The sequence below is a fragment of the Lissotriton helveticus genome, chromosome 2_1 (genome assembly GCF_964261635.1).
Source record: "Lissotriton helveticus chromosome 2_1, aLisHel1.1, whole genome shotgun sequence".
NCBI classification, from domain to species: Eukaryota; Metazoa; Chordata; class Amphibia; order Caudata; family Salamandridae; genus Lissotriton; species Lissotriton helveticus.
In genome coordinates, this window is record NC_136059.1 from 20,911,951 (window position 1) to 20,933,693 (window position 21,743).

The 21,743-nt window shown below is 48.4% G+C and overlaps 1 protein-coding gene across 2 annotated transcripts in view; it reads left to right on the forward strand.

Moving 5' to 3' along the window:
- LOC144817669 (myosin-IIIb-like) overlaps window positions 1–21,743 on the forward strand; it is a 446,642-nt gene that overhangs the window by 388,184 nt on the left and 36,715 nt on the right. For both annotated transcript variants that reach the window (XM_078674399.1, XM_078674400.1), the window contains 3 exons: window positions 273–454; window positions 13,269–13,358; window positions 18,044–18,209. In XM_078674399.1, the coding sequence (XP_078530525.1) occupies window positions 273–454; window positions 13,269–13,358; window positions 18,044–18,209 (438 nt within the window). The remainder of the gene's footprint in view (window positions 1–272; window positions 455–13,268; window positions 13,359–18,043; window positions 18,210–21,743) is intronic.

A 21,743-nucleotide genomic window follows, 5' to 3' on the forward strand; every position in this document is an offset into this window, starting at 1 on the left:
TTGTGAGCTCCCGAGCAAAGCCACTGAACCAGCTTTGGAGAGCCCTGCACCCTTCAGAAGGGCAGCGAGCTCCAGAGCAAAGCCATTTCAACCTTCTGGCTGGCCTCCTCCATCTGATGCCCCGTCAAGAGCAGGTGGTTGCGGTGGATGAACCTGGCGGTGAAGGTTGTGAGAGTGCCCGCCGTTGTCATGTCTACTGATGTCTGAATAGCTGAACATGTGTGTTGTATCCCCACCAACAACTGTCTCACCTGCCTGACTCTCTTCCCCAGCTGATGCCCTTCGACAACAGGACCTCTGCAGGTACCGACAGGCCCCAGCACAAGGCGGAGGAAGAGGAGAGGAAGAAGCTGAAGAGGAGCGAGACCTTACGCTGGTTTAGGGACACACAGGCCTGCAAAGTGATCCGGGACGGCGACTACCCCCCGTGGCTGCATGGGATGATCAGCCGCAGGTGAGCGTCGGCTTCTGTCCACTCATTCATTGGTAGACTTGGCCATAACTGGAAGGAGATGCCTCTTTTTGAATGGTCACCCCCAAGTTTTCTGACTGATGTTGCTGTTCTCACAACTGAGATCACTAAGGCTGCCACCAAACCTCTGTGCCAGTGCCCTGACCCTAAAATATGTATGTATGCACAAGAGGGAGGGGAAAGGGGCCAAGGGGAAAAAAATGTAAGACCTATGCGGGTTAGCTCCCCAATCTTTACCCATAGCACTATAAAGAACCTTCAGGACTAAAATGGTAACAAAAAGAAGAGAGAACATCTAAGATAAACCCCTGGGGATATCCCTATATTAGGACAAAATCCCTCTCCCACCGCGGGTGGCCTGCTCCATCGCTGGGATTCTCCTCGTGACTGGAAAGCCTCGTCCCGCCACGGGCTACAACCTCCTCTCTGAGAGGGAGGAGCTCAGGGGTGTTTTGCTCCTAGTCTTGGATGTACTAAATCCAACAATGAAAAACTAGGTGGGGTGAGGTACGCAGTGCAAAAGAAACGAAGGTAGTGAGGATGTGAGGGGAAACTAGCTACCAGGTGCGTAATACAACTTTCTTAGCTCGTCCTGGGGCCAGGATAAAAACAAAAAGCACTAGCAGGGGTAACGTATAGCTGCAGGTTGGTAACAAGAATAGCATGATCTTCATGTTTAAGCCTTTTGACCCCCCTTAGAGGGTTTGAGGCTTCCTTCAGGACCGGGTGTGCTGCTGTTTGATATGTTAGTCTTTTCTCAAACTAATCTAGGTTGTGATGAAAAGTGTTAGAAGAACTTGGAGCTAATGAGAAAAAAAAAATCGTAGAAAACTCAAAGCAATGGACGATACAAAGTACAAAGCCAGTGATCTTTTTATCCTGTGATGATTCACTGGTGGTAACCGTACATTACAGTGAATCGCACACCTTAACCTGGCATAAAGCTCAGGCAGGGGCACCACTCTCACCTTACGGCAGCAGTTCCTCACGCCTGGAGTACTGACTGTACCTGGAAAGGGAGAGGGGAAACCTGTTGCAAAAGCAGTTTTTCAGGGACATGTAGCACCCTTGGTAGCCAGGGGCGGCCGGTACAGCTTGTGGGTGGGTCATAGGGAGGCTCGCGGGTTGCTTTAAAAAAAAAAAAAAGACAACTTACCTTGCCGTCCCATGTCTTCTGTCCTGCTCGTCTGTGTCCGACTCCAGGTCGGAACAGGAAGCAGGTAGCCAGGCTCCCAGCCCCAAGCCAATCACATAGCTCCATTGGATTGTGATTTGTCTGAGCGCTCAACCAGGGACTATAGGGATGGGCATGTTCTTGATGCAGCGTGCATGGAGAACAGGGAAGTGCGCATGACTGTTTTGGGTGCACTGCGCACAGGAGTGTCTACTACTCCTCCCCTGCAGCTCCGCCCCCTCATGCACTGCCACAGCAGGAGGGAGAAATAAAATGATAATAACATTCCGTTTTTATCAGTTTATTTTTTCTTTCCTTTGCTGCACCTGGCAGTGGGGCGACGCTCCTCCGACTTAGAGGAGGAGCCGCCACTGTTGGTAGCCACACCTCTTGGTAGGGCTAGTGATCTCTGGAGGCAGAGAGAAGGGTTCTGCCATGTTGGAAGTGGGCAGAATGGTGCATCGTGGATAGCCAGAGGCCACACTTCCTAAGGGACACCATCCCCTTTGTAAATGTTGGGAATTATTTTTTTAAGAGATGGTAGTGGTCCTACAGACCACTGCCTAGTCTTAAAAAGTGAAACAAAACGTTAAATTTTTTATTCTTGAAACTCGGCCCGTTATCCTTTCAGGAAAACATGCTGCCTTTCAACAACAACAAAAATCTTTATTGAAAGGCAATCACAGACATGCTGACCTCAGCAGGCCACCACCCCTGTTAAGGCAATTCCTAATGGGTCGCAAACTGTGATTTATCTCATTAATATTCATGAGTTAGGTCAATTTTCAACCCGCTAGGAATCGCAAGTACGAAACAAAACATTCCATACATAAGGAATAGCGATTTCCAAATAGTGACCCAGATGGAATCGATAATTTGAAATTTCTATTTTTAGTCTTTGTACATCCGGCCCTTGAGGTCTAAAATCGTTCTGACCGGGGCTCTTTTGGTCCCTTGTGTAGTCCAGGCTGGAGGTCTTAGAAGGACTGGATCTCTTCATTGTGCATCCTCACAGCTCGGCTACTCTCAGGTGGGCTCCAGTCTGACACAATGCAAACCCTCTGTGCATTCATTCCTTATTTGAGGGTCTTCAATTGTTATACTCCGGGATAAAACTGTGGACCCAGAACTGTGGCCGTGGAACCTTTGGGTGGAAACAAACTGTACCTGCAATCTCACGGCCGGGCTCTGCTCCGCCGCAGCACCACCTGCAAAGGACCGGGCCTTGCTCCGCCTGTCTCCCGGCCGGGCTTGGCTCCGCCGGGGTCCCTCCCACCACCAGTGACGCCCTCACCAGCGCCAGGAGGCGCATAAATGCAACGCCAGTTCCTGGTCCCGCGGGACGCGCGCGGGCGCGCCCGGGAGAAGCCCGGGACAAGGGCGGGCCGTCTGTGGCCGTCCGGGGACGCCCAGGGACGCCCAGGGACGGGACGGGCCACCCCCCTTGGCACGGACACACTGGGTCAGGTATTGTTTAGGGTGGTTTTGGACTGTTCACGTGTGTTTCAAGACTTTAAACGATTCTGTGATCCCAAACGGTTGCTGCATGAGAAAGGGGGATTGGGGTGCAAGTGTTTTAAGTTATAGGCCAAGTGTTGAGTTACTGGGATATTCAGCATAAGGATTTGTGGTTTTTGTTGTGGGGAAGCTAAGAGGTAAAGAGCTAGACTAATATGTCTAACCACCCCAAAACACGCTCGGCTATGAGCAAAGCTCGCCAAACTGAAACCCCCCAAACAAACATTGGCAAACTCAAAAGATGTAGCCCTAAGTAAAGGGAAAAAACCTACCACCATTGACCTGATGCTAAAGAAGGTATCCGGGGAAATAGAACGCATGGAAAGGAGTCCATCTTCCTCACCTAATCCCGTCGTAGTGACTCCAACACCCTGTAGAGACCCGCTATTAGCTGATAGCCCAAATATGACGGGGAATGTAGCCTCCCCAACTAACGCAACTGAGGCCATTCCCTGTGCTCAACTTCCACCATCCCCGGGGACAGAAATCTCAGGTCTTAGCGAACTGACCCCCCAGAGAAAACCAACACGGCGGGGGAGGACCAAGGGACAACAAAGGCAAAACAAGCCACTCATAAGGGCTGTTCGATCTAAAAAAAAAAACAGGCAAGAGGTCATCCTGGTAGATGATAATGAACACATAAATATAAACCCACCGGGATGGATCGAGGAAGTCCTAGGAGACCTCAAAAAACATCTAGAAATCTTTCTAATTGCCCAGTTGAAACCCATTATAAGTAAGGTGGATAAAATAGTGAATGAGTTGTCCAAACAAAGTAAGATAATGGAACTCATAACTAAGAAACCCCCCACTGACCCCAACCAACTAAGCATGGCGGCCACTAATGATAACACTGACAAAAACACACCGTCAAGCAACAACTGTGTTAGCCATACCCAACATACAATTGTCCAGATACACGATGCGCCGAAAGCTCCCCAAGAGCAGAGAGGAGGATTAAACCAAGCTCAGAGAGGGGGATACAACCACAAGATGAACACTAAAAACTCTGATCAGCCCCCCCACAACCACTAATGCAACCGGGGCAGATAGACCATTACCAAAGAATTGGTCCCCAAACCTCATCCCATATGGACCAGGACCCCTTCTCCTTTAGAGATAGCCCCCCGCCACACATAAATCTTCCTCCAGATGCCAGCCCCTTTGGTATAGTATTTGCGGGGGTTCCGGAAATTAGGGCCTCAGAAAAAGAATCTCGTTCCCAACTGCATGCGAAGATCTCCAAGTGATTAAATATACACAGACCGTTAAATAATGGGGAAAGAGGTGAGACAGTCCATGTGAGAAGAGTCAATTGGCTTGGTGGTAGAAGGAAGGATATAAGAGGAGATTGCATAGTAGCAAATTTTAGAGACACAGGACTTGTAGATTATATCCTGAAGAACCCCAACAGAAACCTTACTAGCACAATATGTGCGCTCCCGCTGGGGTATTTTTACCCAAGGAGCAGGAGTAGTAACAATGCCAGTAATGCTGACAATGCTGGGTGGCATCCTGTAATGCCGCAACACACACAAAGAGCCAGACCTACGAGATATCCTGATCAGTTCCTACCCCCACAAGACTACCCGCAGTGGAGAAATAGATTTGCCCCTTTGCAGTCATTCGAGGAAAATGACTGACTACCTATGACGGAAAATGAGTCTGTAGAACCTCTAGCAACTGGGGAATTCATTGTGTCTGCAATAGAGGTTGGTCCCGTCAGCGCAAGGCGTGAGCTAAAACTGAGACCGGAAGAACCCCCCAAGCAGAGGGTCGAGACTGAAAATGCTACAGAACCCATAGAAGTAGGAGACTGTATAATAAAGGTACCCAGCACAGAGGGGAGGAAGGCGAATAGGGCCGGACTAACGGTCCTGTCTTGGAATATAGCAGGCTTGGGGGCTAAGCTTAAGAATAAGGAGTGGAATGAATACATAAGGGGCTTTAACATTATAGCTCTACAAGAGACATGGGCGCGAGACTCAGACTCATGTCAACTGGAGGGCTATAAATGTTTTTTTAGATCAGCCAAAGAAGTCAATTCTGGGAGAGCAAAAGGAGGATTGGTGATATATGCAGACCTAGATCTAAAGGGCACCTGGTCACAACCGGTCTGGGCGTCGGACACATTACAAGCAGTTTTTCTACAGGGGCAGGGCCAGAGACTTCTGATCTTAAACTTCTATAACCCGGGTTCAAGTGATGGAAATTTCCCCATTCTGTTAGAGCTTGAGAGTAGGCTAAATGAGGAAACAGACTTAAGGAGGGGAGGGCTTGAACCAACTATCTTGTTGATGGGGGACTTTAATTAACTGTCATCTGTGCCCTAAGTTACTCCCCATCTCTCCTGATTGGTCCTCTTGCCCTGTAGGAAAGGGTCCCCACTTTGAACACAATAAGGAGGGCACTTTACTGATGAGGCTTTTAGACAGCTTTGCGCTTACCCACACCATGGATCTGGTGCCGTTGAAAGCAGGGGAGACTCCCATACCTACATTCAAAGGCAGAAAGAACATATAGAGACCTGCCTAGACCTGGCGATAGAGGGCAGAGGAGTGGTTCTGGCTTATGAATCTTTAACCAAAATAGTGGATGGGCTATTAAAAACTAAGAGGCCGATAAAGGAACTTTCTCCAAGATGGTTTGACACAAATTGCTCGAGGGCATTAAGAGAATTAAAACAGAGTTTAAAGAAGGCCCCGAGAGATAAGATTGAAATCGCCCACTGTAGACAGAATTACAAAACGCAGGTTAAGAGAAGGAAGAGTGCTCTTCAAAAGGAAGTTTGGGCAGACCTTAGAGAAGCTGGAGAAAATAGGGATTATGCCCAATTTTGGAGAATCATAAATAGGCCTTGTTACCAAGACTCAAGCTCACCAGTAATCAGTACCAATATATTACCAGACCAATGGATTAACCACTTTAAGACCCTGTATAATCAGAAGGAGGTAGTTATTGAGGATGGGTTTTAGGAGGGACCCAGAGCAACCGATTTAGAATTTTCCTTGCCGGAAGTTCTAAAAGCAGTCTCAGGGCTGACGCGTAACAAGGCACCAGGCCCGGATGGCACACCCCCAGACCTATTTTTAAGCAATACTGATTTATGGGCACCAATTTTGACTCGAGTACTTAATGCCGCAATTAAATCTGGTCTACCAAGATCTTGGTCAACAGCAGTGATTGTCCCCATATATAAGAAAGGCTGCAGGGACAACCCACAGTGTTACATACCAATCTCGCTGATTGATGTCTCGGCCAAAGTATTAGGTAGGGCAATTCTTAACCGCCTTATAGAGTGGACTGGGACCCATAACACCTTGGTGGACACCCAGTATGGTTTTCGAACAGGCAGGTCTACAAGCGACCAGTGTCTAAACTTCTATCTTTTAGCAGCCAAATACATCAAGTCAGATGACTGGACCCTGTATATGGGATTCATGGACCTGGCAGCGGCATTTGACAATGTTAATAGAGCTAAACTCTGGGCATTTATGTTTAGATTGGGAATCGACCCAGATCTGATCAATATACTCAAGGAACTGCATTGGAACACCTCTGCCAAGGTCCGCTATAGCGCGGGGGGTGAGTACCAATCCCTTCCCGTGCTCTAGCGGGGTGAGGCAGGGGTGCATCCTCTCAAGGAAGAAGTGTGGCGCCGCGGCCAGGGCGACTGACTCCGGAATCTGGGGATCATGGTTCGATCCCCGGCACCGGCGGCAGATTAGCCCAGCACCATGTGACTCTGGGCAATAGCTTGCTTAATCTTCCTGACGGCCCCCAGCGCCTAGAGCCCCTTACGGGTGATTGTGCGCTTTAAAAATGTGGATTATTATTATTATTATTATTATCCTGGCCCCATTCCTATTCTCTCTTTACATAAATGACCTAGAGAGTGCCCTGCTGACACTGGGAACTGACTGCCCAAGAGTGGGATCACGCCATATACCGGTACTGCTGTACGCGGACGACGCGGTCCTCCTCGCTCGAACATGAGTGAGCCTCCAGCTTCTAATTACTGGTTTTGCTGAATTTATGAGGAATCTAGATCTCTCTGTTAATCTAACCAAGTCTTTTATTATGGTGACAGGGAAAAAACCTCACAAGAGATTTGTGTTCAAAATAGGAACTCATGTTTTGGAAACTGTGACCACTTTCCCATACCTGGGTCTCCTGTTTGATGAAAAGATTAAGTTTGCCCCTCTGGTTGAGAAAGGTCCAGGAAACTCGTCTCAGCAAACGGGGCCATACTAAACTTCACACGAAGGATGGGACGTTGGTCTCCCGAGCAGGTGATGACATTGTATAGAGCAGTCAGTACCTCTAAAGCCACCTACGGGGCAGAGGTGTGGGGTTTTAGGGATGCACATCAGATACAAGTGGAGGAAGACAAATTTTTAAAGAAACTATTAAAGCTGCCACAGAGCATCCCGGCAGCTATCATTCATAAAGAGCTGGGCACTCCATATATATCTGATCTGATTAGAGTGAGACCAATTTTGACCTGGTTTAGAATCTGGCTAAACCCAAATGCGGAACTAACAAGACAGATTATTAAGGACTGCCTCCAGAGAGACAGATGGTTGCAAATCCCCTGGTTAAGATACATCAAAGAAACCCTAGAGTCCATTGACCAGCAAATATTATTTTCTGACCCCTCAAACGTGGACAGCTCTGCAAATCTTATGTCTAAAAGCAGCTGTCAGAAAAATACGATCACAGGAGGAATGAACTTGATTCTAATAAATCCTCGGTAGCAGCCCACTCGCTTGTATGTAATGAAATGGGTATGGAACCGTATCTCTTTTTAATCCACAGTCAACATGAGAGGTTTTTAATGACCCGTTTTAGGCTCAATTTGTTACACAATATTTTATATTACCCGTCTGGTTTTACATTAACAATTGAGCAGAAGGGTGCCTGCGGCTGCGACAATAGGTCTCCGCAGGACAACCTTCATTTTGTACTATTTTGTTCTTTTTATAAAATGCCGCGTCGAAGATTCCTGGTGGACATTTTAAAGGAATCAAAAATTTATCAGGCCAAAACTGCTTTATTATTTCTGCAAAGAGCAACTGAGACGCGTACCTTGTGCACTATTATGAGTTTTTTAAAAATTGTGGTCAAATTAAGAAATACAAGGGGTTGATTGAGGATGTTATGAATTTATCGCTCCCTTCTTTTGGATAAAGCTTGTAAATAATAACAATTTTCATACCTGTTTTTAATATTGTAATGTTCAGTCTGATTATATGTGGATTTGTAATGTTATGGATTTTTATGATGGTTTTTAACCACCGAAATAAATAAAGAACTGAACTGAACTGAACTTTGGGTGTATCATTCTATATGCTACGGGTCCAGTTGTCTCATCTGGACCCAAAGCCTGGGAGTCCTGGTGCGGTGCAGCCCGGGCATCTTTATTCCTTGTTCTCAGGGCCAATGTAATGAGGACCCCAGTCCTGAGACGATGGAAGCACTGTGCATCTTTATTCCTCATCTCTGACTCTGGTCTAAGAGCATGGAAGCCCAGACTTTCTTCAGTCCTTGTCCTTGGGGTTCATCTGGTCTTATAGGGACCTCAGGCCTAACTTATTGTAAGCCCTTTGTCTTCCTTCCTTATCTCTTGAACCCAATTAGGCTTCTGTGGACTCCAGACATGAAGTCATGGAACTTTGGCCGTCTGCGTTCCTTTTCTTATTCGCTCGTCCAGTCTCTTGTGGACTTCAGGCCGCAGATCGTTGAAGTCCTGAGTGTTTTTCTCCTTTTCCACGGGGCTCAGATGACCTTTTAAGGACATTATATCATGGAAACCCCTGGAAAACCTAGTCTCTGGAGCCTTTGTCTACTCCCATCCTTGTAGGATCTCTGTGCCGGCTCAATGCCCTTATATCCATTGAAATGCCTTCTAGAGTGGCCTTTGAGCACGTTTGCTGAGAGCAGGTCTCGGGTGTTCCGGTTCGTGGATGGGGGAACATACTTGCATTTACATAGACCTGGTCAGCAATGGTATTGAATTATGCATTCCGTAGGCAGGGGGTTGGACTAGAAGTGCCCTACGAGACAGAGGAATTCCAAGTTGTGGGTCTTAGTAACAGCGTCGTAGAATACAAGACTGAGGCTAAGTGGAGATGGGGACAGAGCGTGTGACTGGTGGAGGGATGCTGGGGCACGTCAGGTGTGGAGCAGAACAACATGATCTGTGTGTTCAGTGCAGTTCAGGTGAAGACTGGAAGCTGTTAGAGGAGCGTTTCTCCTGGGTCGCTCCATCAGCCCCAGGGGCAGGTGAGGGTGAGTGCATGAGCCAGGAAGGTGCCTCCTCGAGGCTTCGGACATGCACTCAGAGACTCCCGAAAGGCCTGGGGATGCGTCCGTAGCGTGAACCATTAGTGGGTATCTCCTCACAGCAAGCCTCCCCTCCACTCTCCGTGATTGGGGATGGTCCACTTCTTTTGGAGACACTGCGGAGCTGGAACATCAGAGATTTTAGAAGTAGAATCACTTGTTTGGACTCAAAGTGCAATCTTATGGTTGGGAAAAGCTTGGTTATTCCTATGCCCTTTTGGAAGGATTGAGTGTGTAAAGAAGCTGGACGTCCCTCCAAGGTGGTCCTGGCATACCTGTCCTCATATGGATGTTGCACAAAGGAGCATTCCTAGCTTGAGCTCCCAGGCCTGTGCTTGGATCCTTACAATGCAGAGCCTTAGCTCATAAGGAATGGTGAGAGGGCCCTCCAGGGACCCTCCGAGAGAGGTGGGGATATCCCTCGTGTGAGCGGAGAAGGATCATCATCATCATCTTCATATACGCCTCGTGTGTCGTGGTGAAGGTGATCAGTGGAGAAGTGTGGCTCACTGGTTAGAGGAGGCAGACCCGGACGCTGAGATCAGACCCGGGACCAGGGTTCAATTCCCGACGCGCAGGGTCTTGAGCCCAAAATGTCCACGGACTCGGTAATTCTCGCTTCGGTGCCTACTCGAATCACAGGTTCACACTCTGCAACTCTGGGCAATAGCTTGCTTAATCTCCACTACGGCCCCCCGCGGCGGGATGCCTGGCTTTCACCTTGGGGATACCCAGTAAGGGGCTATCTCACAGGGAAAAACCAGGACGGGTTCCCAATGCAAAGCGCTTTGAGACCTGGCGGTGATATTGCGCTATATAAAAACCCATCCATCCATCCATCAGGGCCCCCCAGGGACCCTCGGAGAGGGGAGGGGAGATCCCTCGTGTGAGCGGAGAAGGATCATCATCATCTTCAAATGTGCCTCGTGTGTCGTGGTGAAGGTGAGCAGGGCCCCCCAGCGACCCTCCGAGAGGGGTGTGGAGATCCCTCGTGTGAGCAGAGAAGGATCATCATCATCTTCAAATGTGTGTCGTGGTGAAGGTGATCAGGGCCCCCCAGGGACCCTCCGAGAGGGGTGGGGAGATCCCTCGTGTGAGCGGAGGAGGATCATCATCATCTTCAAATGTGCCTCGTGTGTCGTGGTGAAGGTGATCAGGGCCCCCCAGGGACCCTCCGAGAGGGGTGGGGAGATCCCTCGTGTGAGCGGAGGAGGATCATCATCATCTTCAAATGTGCCTCGTGTGTCGTGGTGAAGGTGATCAGGGCCCCCCAGGGACCCTCCAAGAGGGGTGTGGAGATCCCTCATGTGAGCGGAGGAGGATCATCATCATCTTCATATACGCCTCGTGTGTCGTGGTGAAGGTGATCAGGGCCCCCCAGGGACCCTCCGAGAGGGGTGGGGAGATCCCTCGTGTGAGCGGAGGAGGATCATCATCATCTTCATATACGCCTCGTGTGTCGTGGTGAAGGTGATCAGGGCCCCCCAGGGACCCTCCGAGAGGGGTTGGGAGATCCCTCGTGTGAGCGGAGAAGGATCATCATCATCTTCATATACGCCTCGTGTGTCGTGGTGAAGGTGATCAGGGCCCCCCAGGGACCCTCCGAGAGGGGTGGGGAGATCCCTCGTGTGAGCGGAGGAGGATCATCATCATCTTCATATACGCCTTGTGTGTCGTGGCGAAGGTGATCAGGGCCCCCCAGGGACCCTCCGAGAGGGGTGGGGAGATCCCTCGTGTGAGCGGAGGAGGATCATCATCATCTTCATATACGCCTCGTGTGTCGTGGTGAAGGTGATCAGGGCCCCCCAGGGACCCTCCGAGAGGGGTGGGGAGATCCCTCGTGTGAGCGGAGGAGGATCATCATCATCTTCATATACGCCTCGTGTGTCGTGGTGAAGGTGATCAGGGCCCCCCAGGGACCCTCCGAGAGGGGTGGGGAGATCCCTCGTGTGAGCGGAGGAGGATCATCATCATCTTCATATACGCCTCGTGTGTCGTGGTGAAGGTGATCAGGGCCCCCCAGGGACCCTCCGAGAGGGGTGGGAAGATCCCTCGTGTGAGCGGAGGAGGATCATCATCATCTTCATATACGCCTCGTGTGTCGTGGTGAAGGTGATCAGGGCCGTATCTCTCACCACGTAGCTCATGGGCCTGATTTAGATCTCGTCGGAGGGCTACTCTCACTCAGCGGTGATGGATATCCCATCCGCCAAAACATAAATCCCATGGGATGCAACAGGATTGATATTTCGGTGGACGGGATATCCATCACCGTTGTGAGAGGGTGGCCCTTCTGCCGAGATCTAAATCAGGCCCTTTGTCCTGTGGGTGGTTACTCCGGCTTAAGGCTACCAAGAGTTTGCGATAGGATTTACTCACTGAAAAGGCCCTCCTTTGCTTCTGTATCTTTAGCTGTCGTCCACTAGGCTGCCGTGGACACGCTTCGAGCAGTGGAGTCTATCACACATGTGATGGAGACAGTTGGTAGGATACCCAAGGTGTGGGGCAAGTCCAGCTAAGAGTAGTGGAGAAGCAACCCACATGGTGCACTTGTTTCCCTGATGTTTCTTACTTTTCTTTTTGTACTGAAAAAACTCAATCAAACCCATCCTAAAGCAACTGTGAGAAATCGGGGGAAACACTATCTCCAGTGTTTTGAAAATGGTGCAAATGTTGCAGTGGACCAGAGGAAACCATCTGAGTGAAGGCGGCCAGTGGGTTTAGTTTTTCTAGTCTTTTATTTCCATTTCCTTCACTGTGCATGAGGTTACAGAGAGGTGCTCCCTTCTCATGTCTGTAATTTCAGGAGCAGTGGATGATGGAGTGTCAAACAAACTTGGACTCAAACTGCAGAGCAGACAGGACACTAGGGGTCACCCACACTCCTGCCACCAGCATCAGTCTTCAGTCACAGGAGTGTTACCCTTGGCTCTATCACTGTTCTGCTCCTCTGACCCCTTAGTTACGTGCTTCTGCCTGCCTGTGCACTGGTGGGATGCAGATCTTCTGATGCTGAATTGTGTAAATGTCTAACAACAGTGTTTCATAGGTCAGGGTGGGGGCGGAGTAGTGGTGGTGGTGGTGTGCGCCACCTCTGAGCTTGCTTACCCTGCCTCCACCTCACAACCAGTGCTCAGAGGACCCCAAGGCTGTTCCTCTCAGACTGTGGATTCATAGCAGATCACAGTGCATCCCTCCACTCCACACAGAAGAAGACTACTTTGGTAACCCGGGCATCTCTAAGGCATTATGGTAACTATTATGATTATCTTCCCAGGGAAATACGAACACTCCCAACAAAAGAAAACTGGTTGATTTGTTTTGTCCGAGGTGCTTGGGCTTACCCTAGCACGTGATGCTCAGACCCTAAGAATGTCTTCTGCCCTTCTGCACATGCGCAGACGTCCGGCTGGGAGCACAACCAGTTTTCACGGAATCTGTGTCCTGCCATACACGGTTTGCTGTCACAATGTGCATTTATGAATTGTAAAGAATTGTGTGAAGAAGAGAACAGATTGTTGTCCTTGCTGTCTCAATAAAAGGCAGCCTTATTTTTATGATGTCTCCATTTACCCCATGGTCGGGCCAAACTTCAGCCCTCTAACCTGAGTAACCGTGTGCACAGTGTCACACTAGAAGAGAAGTGAAGAAGAAATCCATGTGGTGGTAAATTAAATATTAAGTGTCCGTAAACTTAAGGTGCTTGAAACCATCACTAATTTAACTTATGTTGTTATTTTTCTTGCTCTCATGTCACAGAGAAGCTGAGAACATGCTGGTGGAGAAGCCACTGGGCTCTTTCCTCATCCGACTGAGCCAAACCAGGGAAGGCTACACCTTATCCTACAGGTAAGAGCTTCTCCAACACTACTGGTGAGCTGCACAGATTGACCCGTAGCATGTGTGAGAGAGCACCTCCCATGGCTGATGAGCGGAAGAGATTGATCCGTAGCGTGTGTGAGAGCACCTCCCATCACTGGTGTGCGTCAGAGATCGACCGGTAGCATGTGTGTGAGAGCACCTCCCATCACTGGCGAGCGTCAGAGATCGACCCGTAGCATGTGGGTGAGAGCACCTCCCATTACAGGTGAGTGTAGAGATCGACCCGTAGCATGTGTGAGAGCACCTCCCATCACTGGTGAGCAGCAGAGATCGACCCGTAGCATGTGTGTGAGAGCACCTCCGATTACAGGTGAGTGCAGAGATCGACCCGTAGCATGTGTGTGAGAGCACCTCCCATTACAGGTGAGTGTAGAGATCGACCCGCAGCATGTGTGAGAGCACCTCCCATTAGTGGTGAGCTGCAGAGATCGATACATAGCTTGTGTGTGAGGGCACCTCCCATCACTGGCGAGATCCAGAGATCGACCCGTAGCATGTGTGTGAGAGCACCTCCTATCACTGGTGAGCTGCAGACATCGACCTGTAGCATGTGTGTGAGAGCACCTCCCATGACTGGTGAGCGGAAGAAATCAACCCGTAGCATGTGTGTGAGAGCACCTCCCATCACTGGTGAGCAGCAGAGATCGACCCGTAGCATGTGTGTGAGAGCACCTCCCATTAGTGGTGAGTGCAGAGACCGACCCGTAGCATGTGTGTGAGAGCACCTCCCATTAGTGGTGAGTGCAGAGACCGACCCGTAGCATGTGTGTGAGAGCACCTCCAATCACTGGTGAGTGACAGAGATCGACCGGTAGCATGTGGGTGAGAGAACCGCCCATTACAGGTGAGTGCAGAGATCGACCGGTAGCATGTGTGAGAGCAACTCCCATCACTGGTGAGTGACAGAGATAGACCCATAGCATGTGTGGGAGAGCACCTCCCATCACTGGTTAGCTGCAAAGATCAACCTGTAGCATGTGGGTGAGAGCACCTCCCATCACAGGTGAGCGGAAGAGATCAACCCGTAGCATGTGTGTGAGAGCACCTCCCATCACTGGTGAGCATCAGAGATCGACCCATAGCATGTGGGTGTGAGCACCTCCCATGACTTTGACTGGTGAGCGGAAGAAATCAACCCGTAGCATGTGTGACAGCACCTCCCATCACTGGTGAGCAGCAGAGATCGACCGGTAGCATGTGTGTGAGAGCACCTCCAATCACTGGTGAGCAGCAGAGATCGACCGGTAGCATGTGTGTGAGAGCACCTCCCATCACTGGTGAGCAGCAGAGATCGACCGGTAACATGTGTGTGAGAGCACCTCCCATTAGTGGTGAGTGCAGAGACCGACCCGTTGCATGTGTGTGAGAGCACCTCCAATCACTGGTGAGCAGCAGAGATCGACCGGTAACATGTGTGTGAGAGCACCTCCCATTAGTGGTGAGTGCAGAGACCGACCCGTTGCATGTGTGTGAGAGCACCTCCAATCACTGGTGAGCAGCAGAGATCGACCTGTAGCATGTGTGAGAGCACCTCCCATCACTGGTGAGCAGCAGAGATCGACCGGTAGCATGTGTGTGAGAGCACCTCCCATTAGTGGTGAGTGCAGAGATCGACCGGTAGCATGTGTGTGAGAGCACCTCCCATTAGTGGTGAGTGACAGAGACAGACCCGTAGCATGTGTGTGAGAGCACCTCCAATCACTGGTGAGCAGCAGAGATCGACCGGTAGCATGTGTGTGAGAGCACCTCCCATCACTGGTGAGCAGCAGAGATCGACCGGTAGCATGTGTGTGAGAGCACCTCCCATCACTGGTGAGCAGCAGAGATCGACCGGTAGCATGTGTGTGAGAGCACCTCCCATTAGTGGTGAGTGCAGAGATCGACCGGTAGCATGTGTGTGAGAGCACCTCCCATTAGTGGTGAGTGACAGAGACAGACCCGTAGCATGTGTGTGAGAGCACCTCCAATCACTGGTGAGCAGCAGAGATGGACCGGTAGCATGTGTGTGAGAGCACCTCCCATCACTGGTGAGCAGCAGAGATCGACCGGTAGCATGTGTGTGAGAGCACCTCCCATCACTGGTGAGCAGCAGAGATCGACCGGTAGCATGTGTGTGAGAGCACCTCCCATCACTGGTGAGCAGCAGAGATCGACCCATAGCATGTGGGTGTGAGCACCTCCCATCACTGGTGAGCAGCAGAGATCGACCGGTAGCATGTGTGTGAGAGCACCTCCCATTAGTGGTGAGTGACAGAGATAGACCCATAGCATGTGTGTGAGTGCATCTCTCATCACTGGTGAGTGGCAGAGATCGACCCATTGTATGTGTGAGAGAGCACCTCTCATCAGCAGTAAGCTGCATAGATCAAACTGTAGCATGTGTTTGAGATCACCTCCCATGGCTGGTGACGTTTAAATTCCTCAATGGTTTTACAGCAGTAATTTCACGTTCATTTCTCAATGCAAAACCTCATCTACCTCTATTTATCCATGAAAAGGTGTTGGGCCCTTGACATCATGTATTACATTCAGGAGATTTTACATGAACAGTTAAAAATGAAATTATTATTTAAGCCTATGAAGAGAGTTGTCTTTTAAAGGGTTTTATTTTCTAATCAAAAGTTTCTCTGACCCTTTATTCATTAGTTAAATATCAGGTTACAGAATTTGGAAAACAGGAAAAATAGAATTAAATACAGAACATATTATAGGTTGCATACAAAGCATTCCATAAAGGAAAGGAATAAGGCTTCATATGTCAATCCGAGTTCAGGAAATATAATTCAAGAGTGAATTATGCAAGGCTAATCAATAATTAATAATTTGCTAAAATCTCCCATAAAGAGAAATAAATGCATAAGAAAAATCCTTTAAAAAACGAGTTAATTAGTCCAAGCATAAATTTAGAGTTTTAGCATCTAAATCTAAAAAACCCTTTCTATCTGTTGCTCTCTTTGCCCTCGTCTGTGATTAGGAGTAAGACAGCCGCCCTTCACAAGTCCACAGAGGAATGTGATCTGCCTTGCCAAAAATATGACGTGCAAGGACTTCTCTGAAAAAATCTGAGCAAGAATCCCCCCACCTCTCCTCGGACACAATCTCCTCCCAGGCTGCAGCAATCTCCTCCCGTGACGTTTCTCGAACCTGACCCATATGATATCTGGTCTAATCTGCTTCCTCTCAAGAGCTCACACGCCTCCCCTAAAGCCCAAGAGCCTAAAGCCAACCACGCCTCCAAAGAGGTCATTATTTATACTCTAAGGCAGACTACACAAAAATGTTTCAGATTCAGTAAAGCTTGTACCTGATTGGTTAGCATAGATGGCATGAGGGTCCCACCATTCTGTTCTCATGGCAAATTCAAAACCATACTGGTTTTAACAAAAGAAGCGTTAATGATTAATAAATTTATATGTTTTAGCAATATTTACTAGGAAAATGTTTGTCTATTTCTTCCTTCCTGTCACATCGCACGCAGGAAGGATCCTTTAACACAGGTACATTGGCACAATCACAAGAAAGTACAGTTCACAGTGGCTTTGACTCCTTCTGTACTTGAGGCAAGCTGGTTTAATCTGGGCATGCTCTCTTCTTTTCAATGCAATTCACAGCCTTGCTGGATTCACAGGCAGCCATTTTATCTTAGGCCCAAAAACAAAACAAACACAAAAATAGTATTAATTTATGAAATGTTTTACCGTCCCCATACTAATACCCTTTATAAAGATTACCTAGCAAGTCTATTAGTTTAAAGCAGTTTTTCTTATTGTTTGTGCACAACATGCAAAATGTGCAATGTGCAACCTAGCATGATACATGCACTAGTGTAAATTTTCAAAGTGCACACAGTTAATAACATACTCATAGCAACATGCTTTAATGTTTTAGATAGCTTTTCATGCAAAAAAGTGTTTGCCCTGCGTGTAGTGTTTGGGGCATAGTTAATTAATAAATATTATAAGAGGTGTTATGAACTGAACATGTTTTTTTCAATATGCAACAAAACCAAAGTCTCTTAAGATAGGAATAGTGAATGTAGATTGCAAGGAAAATGAGCTGGGAAGAGAGAACACATTCTATGGTTCTCCTCAAAGCTAAAAAGGCCACTGAAATCCCAAGTTTTCTCTACACTGCAAAAACACACGTTAATTCAGCACAAGCATTTCAGACTGACTAGGCCTCGTTTTATGTCTTTCATGTGCCATGTTTTTTCACTTGCACCAAAATGTGTGTGTCAATTTAAATGCAGTCTGTCTGAAGCACAAAAATAAAGTGATGGTTAATCTTGATGAAATCTAGCTCTATCAATTGTGAACCCACTACATGTCGCACAGGAGAGACCAACTCGCTGGACAGCCTTGCTAGGGTGCCTGTGTTTTTTAACACTGCACAATACCCTTTATTAGGGTGAGTACTTTGTCCATTTCTGTTAATTTGTGATGTAATGGGTCCTTCACTACAAACATGGTGATCGCTACAAACTGATTTCAAGAGATCTATCTCACAAACACTTTTTTTTAACTGCTTGCTCCCCAAAAAAATCTGTAGCGATCACTTGACCCTGTACCCCACAGAACGTAGCACCCATGAGCCATTCTGAGAAGGGTTTCAGGCCATGTTTGATGCTAACTAGAATTCATATTTCTTCACAGGGGTGAGGCCCGCTGCCTACACTACATGATTGAGATGAAGTCAAATGGACGCTACGTGATCCCGGGGGAGGAAAGAGTCCACACATCACTCACTAACCTGGTGGAGTACCACAAGGTGATCGGTCTACAGCCCTCCATGGTGAAGCTGACAGAGCCATGTGAACACGTGAGTCCTTTGCTGACCTCCGCGGTCTTGTTGTGTGTGATATCCTGCACTGTACATCCTTATGCTCTCCCCTTGGCCTCTCCCTGAGATCCTTCACTGTACATCAGTCATAGACTTAGCCAGTAGCATCTGGAGACGTGATGGAGATGGGCCCTCCTTACTGCTGGAACCCTGACCTAGTAAAGACAAGGGGAATCTGTATCTCCTGGTCCCATCTCAGTGTTATCACTTGCATGCTGAGTCCTAATCCTGTCTAGAGCCCTCCCTCCTGGTGCTTAACAATATCTTCATGGTTTCATCCAATCTTAACGCCCCACTTTACAGTAATAATGTCCAGGAAGCGAGACAAGGCACATACCCAGGGCAATGCCTCCCTCCCCCTGTTACAACGCCCAGTAAGCTGGACAAGGTACATACCCAGGGCAATGCCTCCGACCCACCCCCCACAGTTATAATGCCCCACAGGCGGAATAATGCACTAACCCAGGGCAATCCCTCCCCCAAGTTATATTGCCCCTGAGGCGGGACAAGGCACATACACAGGGCTTTGCCACTCTTTCCGCATTCGTCAACCCGTGGCACACCAGTTGGGTAGTGCCACCCTCCCTATCCATCCTCCTGGATTTCCTGCACACCAAACCTTAAGTTCATTCCGGGAGTACCATTGTTCACCCCAGACACAGCATCGATAATTCTCCTTGTAACCCAGTCCTGGAAATGACCTGAATGGAGCACATATTGAAACGGCGTCGAACACCCAGCGCAACGTTTGGCACACTTTTGGTCCTCTAAATTGTTGAAGACTTTGAATTTCTATTACAACTTCATTAGAATTCTTGTATTATTGGAACTATTTAAGTTACTTTATATCTGTCTTGAGCTGCTTTCGCTGTTTCTTTTACCTCAATTGTCACCTACACCGTTCACTTATTCACACGAGCACCACTGTTTACAAGAGTCTATGGGTTACACCCATATTTAATGTAAATTGGGCTGAAACAGTTTATGTATCCAATGTTTTCAAATATAGACTGTTCCTTATAATTTCAAATAACCATTGGTGTCTTCTTGTCTCTTTCTTCTGCATGAACAAAGTCAAGAGCACACAACAAATGTTGTGATATGAGTAATCACAGTATGTTGATAAGGATAAAATCGCACACACGTGTTCTTTCTGGTTGTTTTAATGGGTGAGTGGATGGTCCTCTTAACAAAGGAGACCAAAGGAGCCAAAAACCAGCTGACACGTGTTTCGTCAGATCGGTTGTTAACCCATGACTCTTCAGGGCTGGGGGTGATACAAAAGAAAGGGGGTGGTACAGTAATAATACGAAAGAACACTTTTCTTATTAATACCACAAGGGGAGGAGTCTTTATTCTGCATTTATTGTATATGTTCTACATAATGGTCTAAAAGAATATTATCTGTCAGGACGTTGTTGAATGCTGTAGCATTAGATCCCCCGGTCTCAACTGGGTCTTATGGGTAACCTCTTGTGGTTTCTTTCCACAGCTTCTAGTGTGAGGCTGCTTCTGGTGCAGGACAGCTTCTAGTTTGGCACTATTCCTAGTGCCGACCAGCTTTTAGTGTGGCTTCTAGTGCGGGATGGTTTCTAGCGTGGCACCACACCAAGTGTAGCACCGCACCTAGCATGGCACAGCTTTTAGCGTAGCACTGCTTGAAGCGTGACACTGCTTATAGTGCGGACCCCTCCTAGTGCGACACCCCTATTAAAGCATTACTGCTTGCAGCACAACACTGTTTCTAGTGGAGCTCTGATTATAGCTTAGTACCGCTTCTAGTGCAGTATTGCTTCTACCACAGCACCGCTTCTGGTTTAGCACCTCTTCTAGTGTGGCACGGCTTCCAGGGCAGCACGGCTTCTTGCGCGGCTTCTAGCGTTGCGTGGCTTCTACTACATCACCACTTCTAGTGCATCACTAATAGCTGAAGACCAAATGTAACATTAAGGTACTGTTTGCTGTTTGCTGCACGTGCTACTGTAGATCACATCCTCCACCATGTTGTTTTCCACCATCAGGTTTAGATGCATGTTGACCACACACAAGATCCTCCCTTCGTAGTTCGAACTCCATTGGAGCCTTGACTCCTGAGCACCCCTGACCGAGCCATGACTTTAGCTCCTACCAACCAAGAAGAGCCCTTCACAGTCAGCTCAGCCCACTTTTCCACAGGCAGTTGACCACAATAGGGAAATCAGCGCTGAAGGTGCAAGGGTATGAGTTCCGATGCGGAGATATCCAATCCCAGTAGCGAGAGCGAACCCAACCTGTCTTACATTCAGAAGACTCTCTTGGAGTCAACGTCAACACAGCCCCATCCTAATGTAGGTGTATGGGATCAGCAGGATGCGAGGCATAGAAGGATTTATATTGACCGTCAGAAGCCGCATCATAGCACGCCCTGCAGCATCTGATCAAGATCATCTCAAAAAAGACACCTCGTGTTTGAAAGGGTTAGTTCGGAGGACCTTGGCCCATTTCAAACAAGAACCCAAAAGAGCCTGCACCACCACCTTCACCATCTCCTGGTCTTTCAGTGTGCAGAGATTTAGATCAGGAACCCGTGGATGGCCAGCCACACCTTGTGATGAGCACATGCGGACTGTGAGGATGAGTCTTAGTGTGATTACAACACCAGCCCTAGACACGACAATCCATCTTTGAAGCGGTATCCTTGTAAACCTTCTCTACCAAGTGATAGAATAGCATATTTTGCCATCATTCAATGAGTAACCGACCACTAGAATCTTAATTTCCATGTGGAGAAATATGATGATGTCTCACTGAAACTAGGACTGGGCAGAACTTGTGGAGTTTTACTCTGTGGAATTCCACTGAGTCACCCAAAGACTCAGAAAGATTAGTCGAGTTGCGCGAGCAACAGATTTCCTGTCTGTCGCACTTCTCACACTGATTTTTAGCACCTGGACCTTGTCGCACTCTATAAATTTAGCACGAACGTCACCACGTGGTGCGTCGCAGGGTTATGTTTCTTTCTTTCAAGTAGATTTCTTACTCAAATGGCAGATTTCACACTGTGAGCGCCACCTTAATCAGTGCAACCTCCCACGTTGAGTAATATTGCTGGGAGGTGGTCTAGCGCTAATTTTTCTTGCTTTCGAACTTAATGGTGAGCTGCACACAAGAAAAACTCTGCCACAACGGTTGGAGTTTTTGCCGAACTCTGCATTTTAAGCAGAGTGGGCAAAGCTCCTGCAAATTCCACGTCAGAGTGCACTGTAGACTGACGCGACAGCGAGCACTCGAGGAGTGTAGGAAGCCCTTGTATTGACACCTGCGTGCTCTCCGGGGACCTCTTTGCCTCAATGCAGGCTCAGGGAACAGTCGCTCCTTAGGACTGTCTCTCGCGCCTCCCCAACAGCCACCCCGCTTCTTCGCTTGGTGATGCGCTTGTCATTCGTGTCTCCCCCATGAAACTTAGGAAGACTGGGCCAGATGTATCAACATGAGGAATAGAGATGACCTAATTGCGTTTTTCTGCAAATGGCA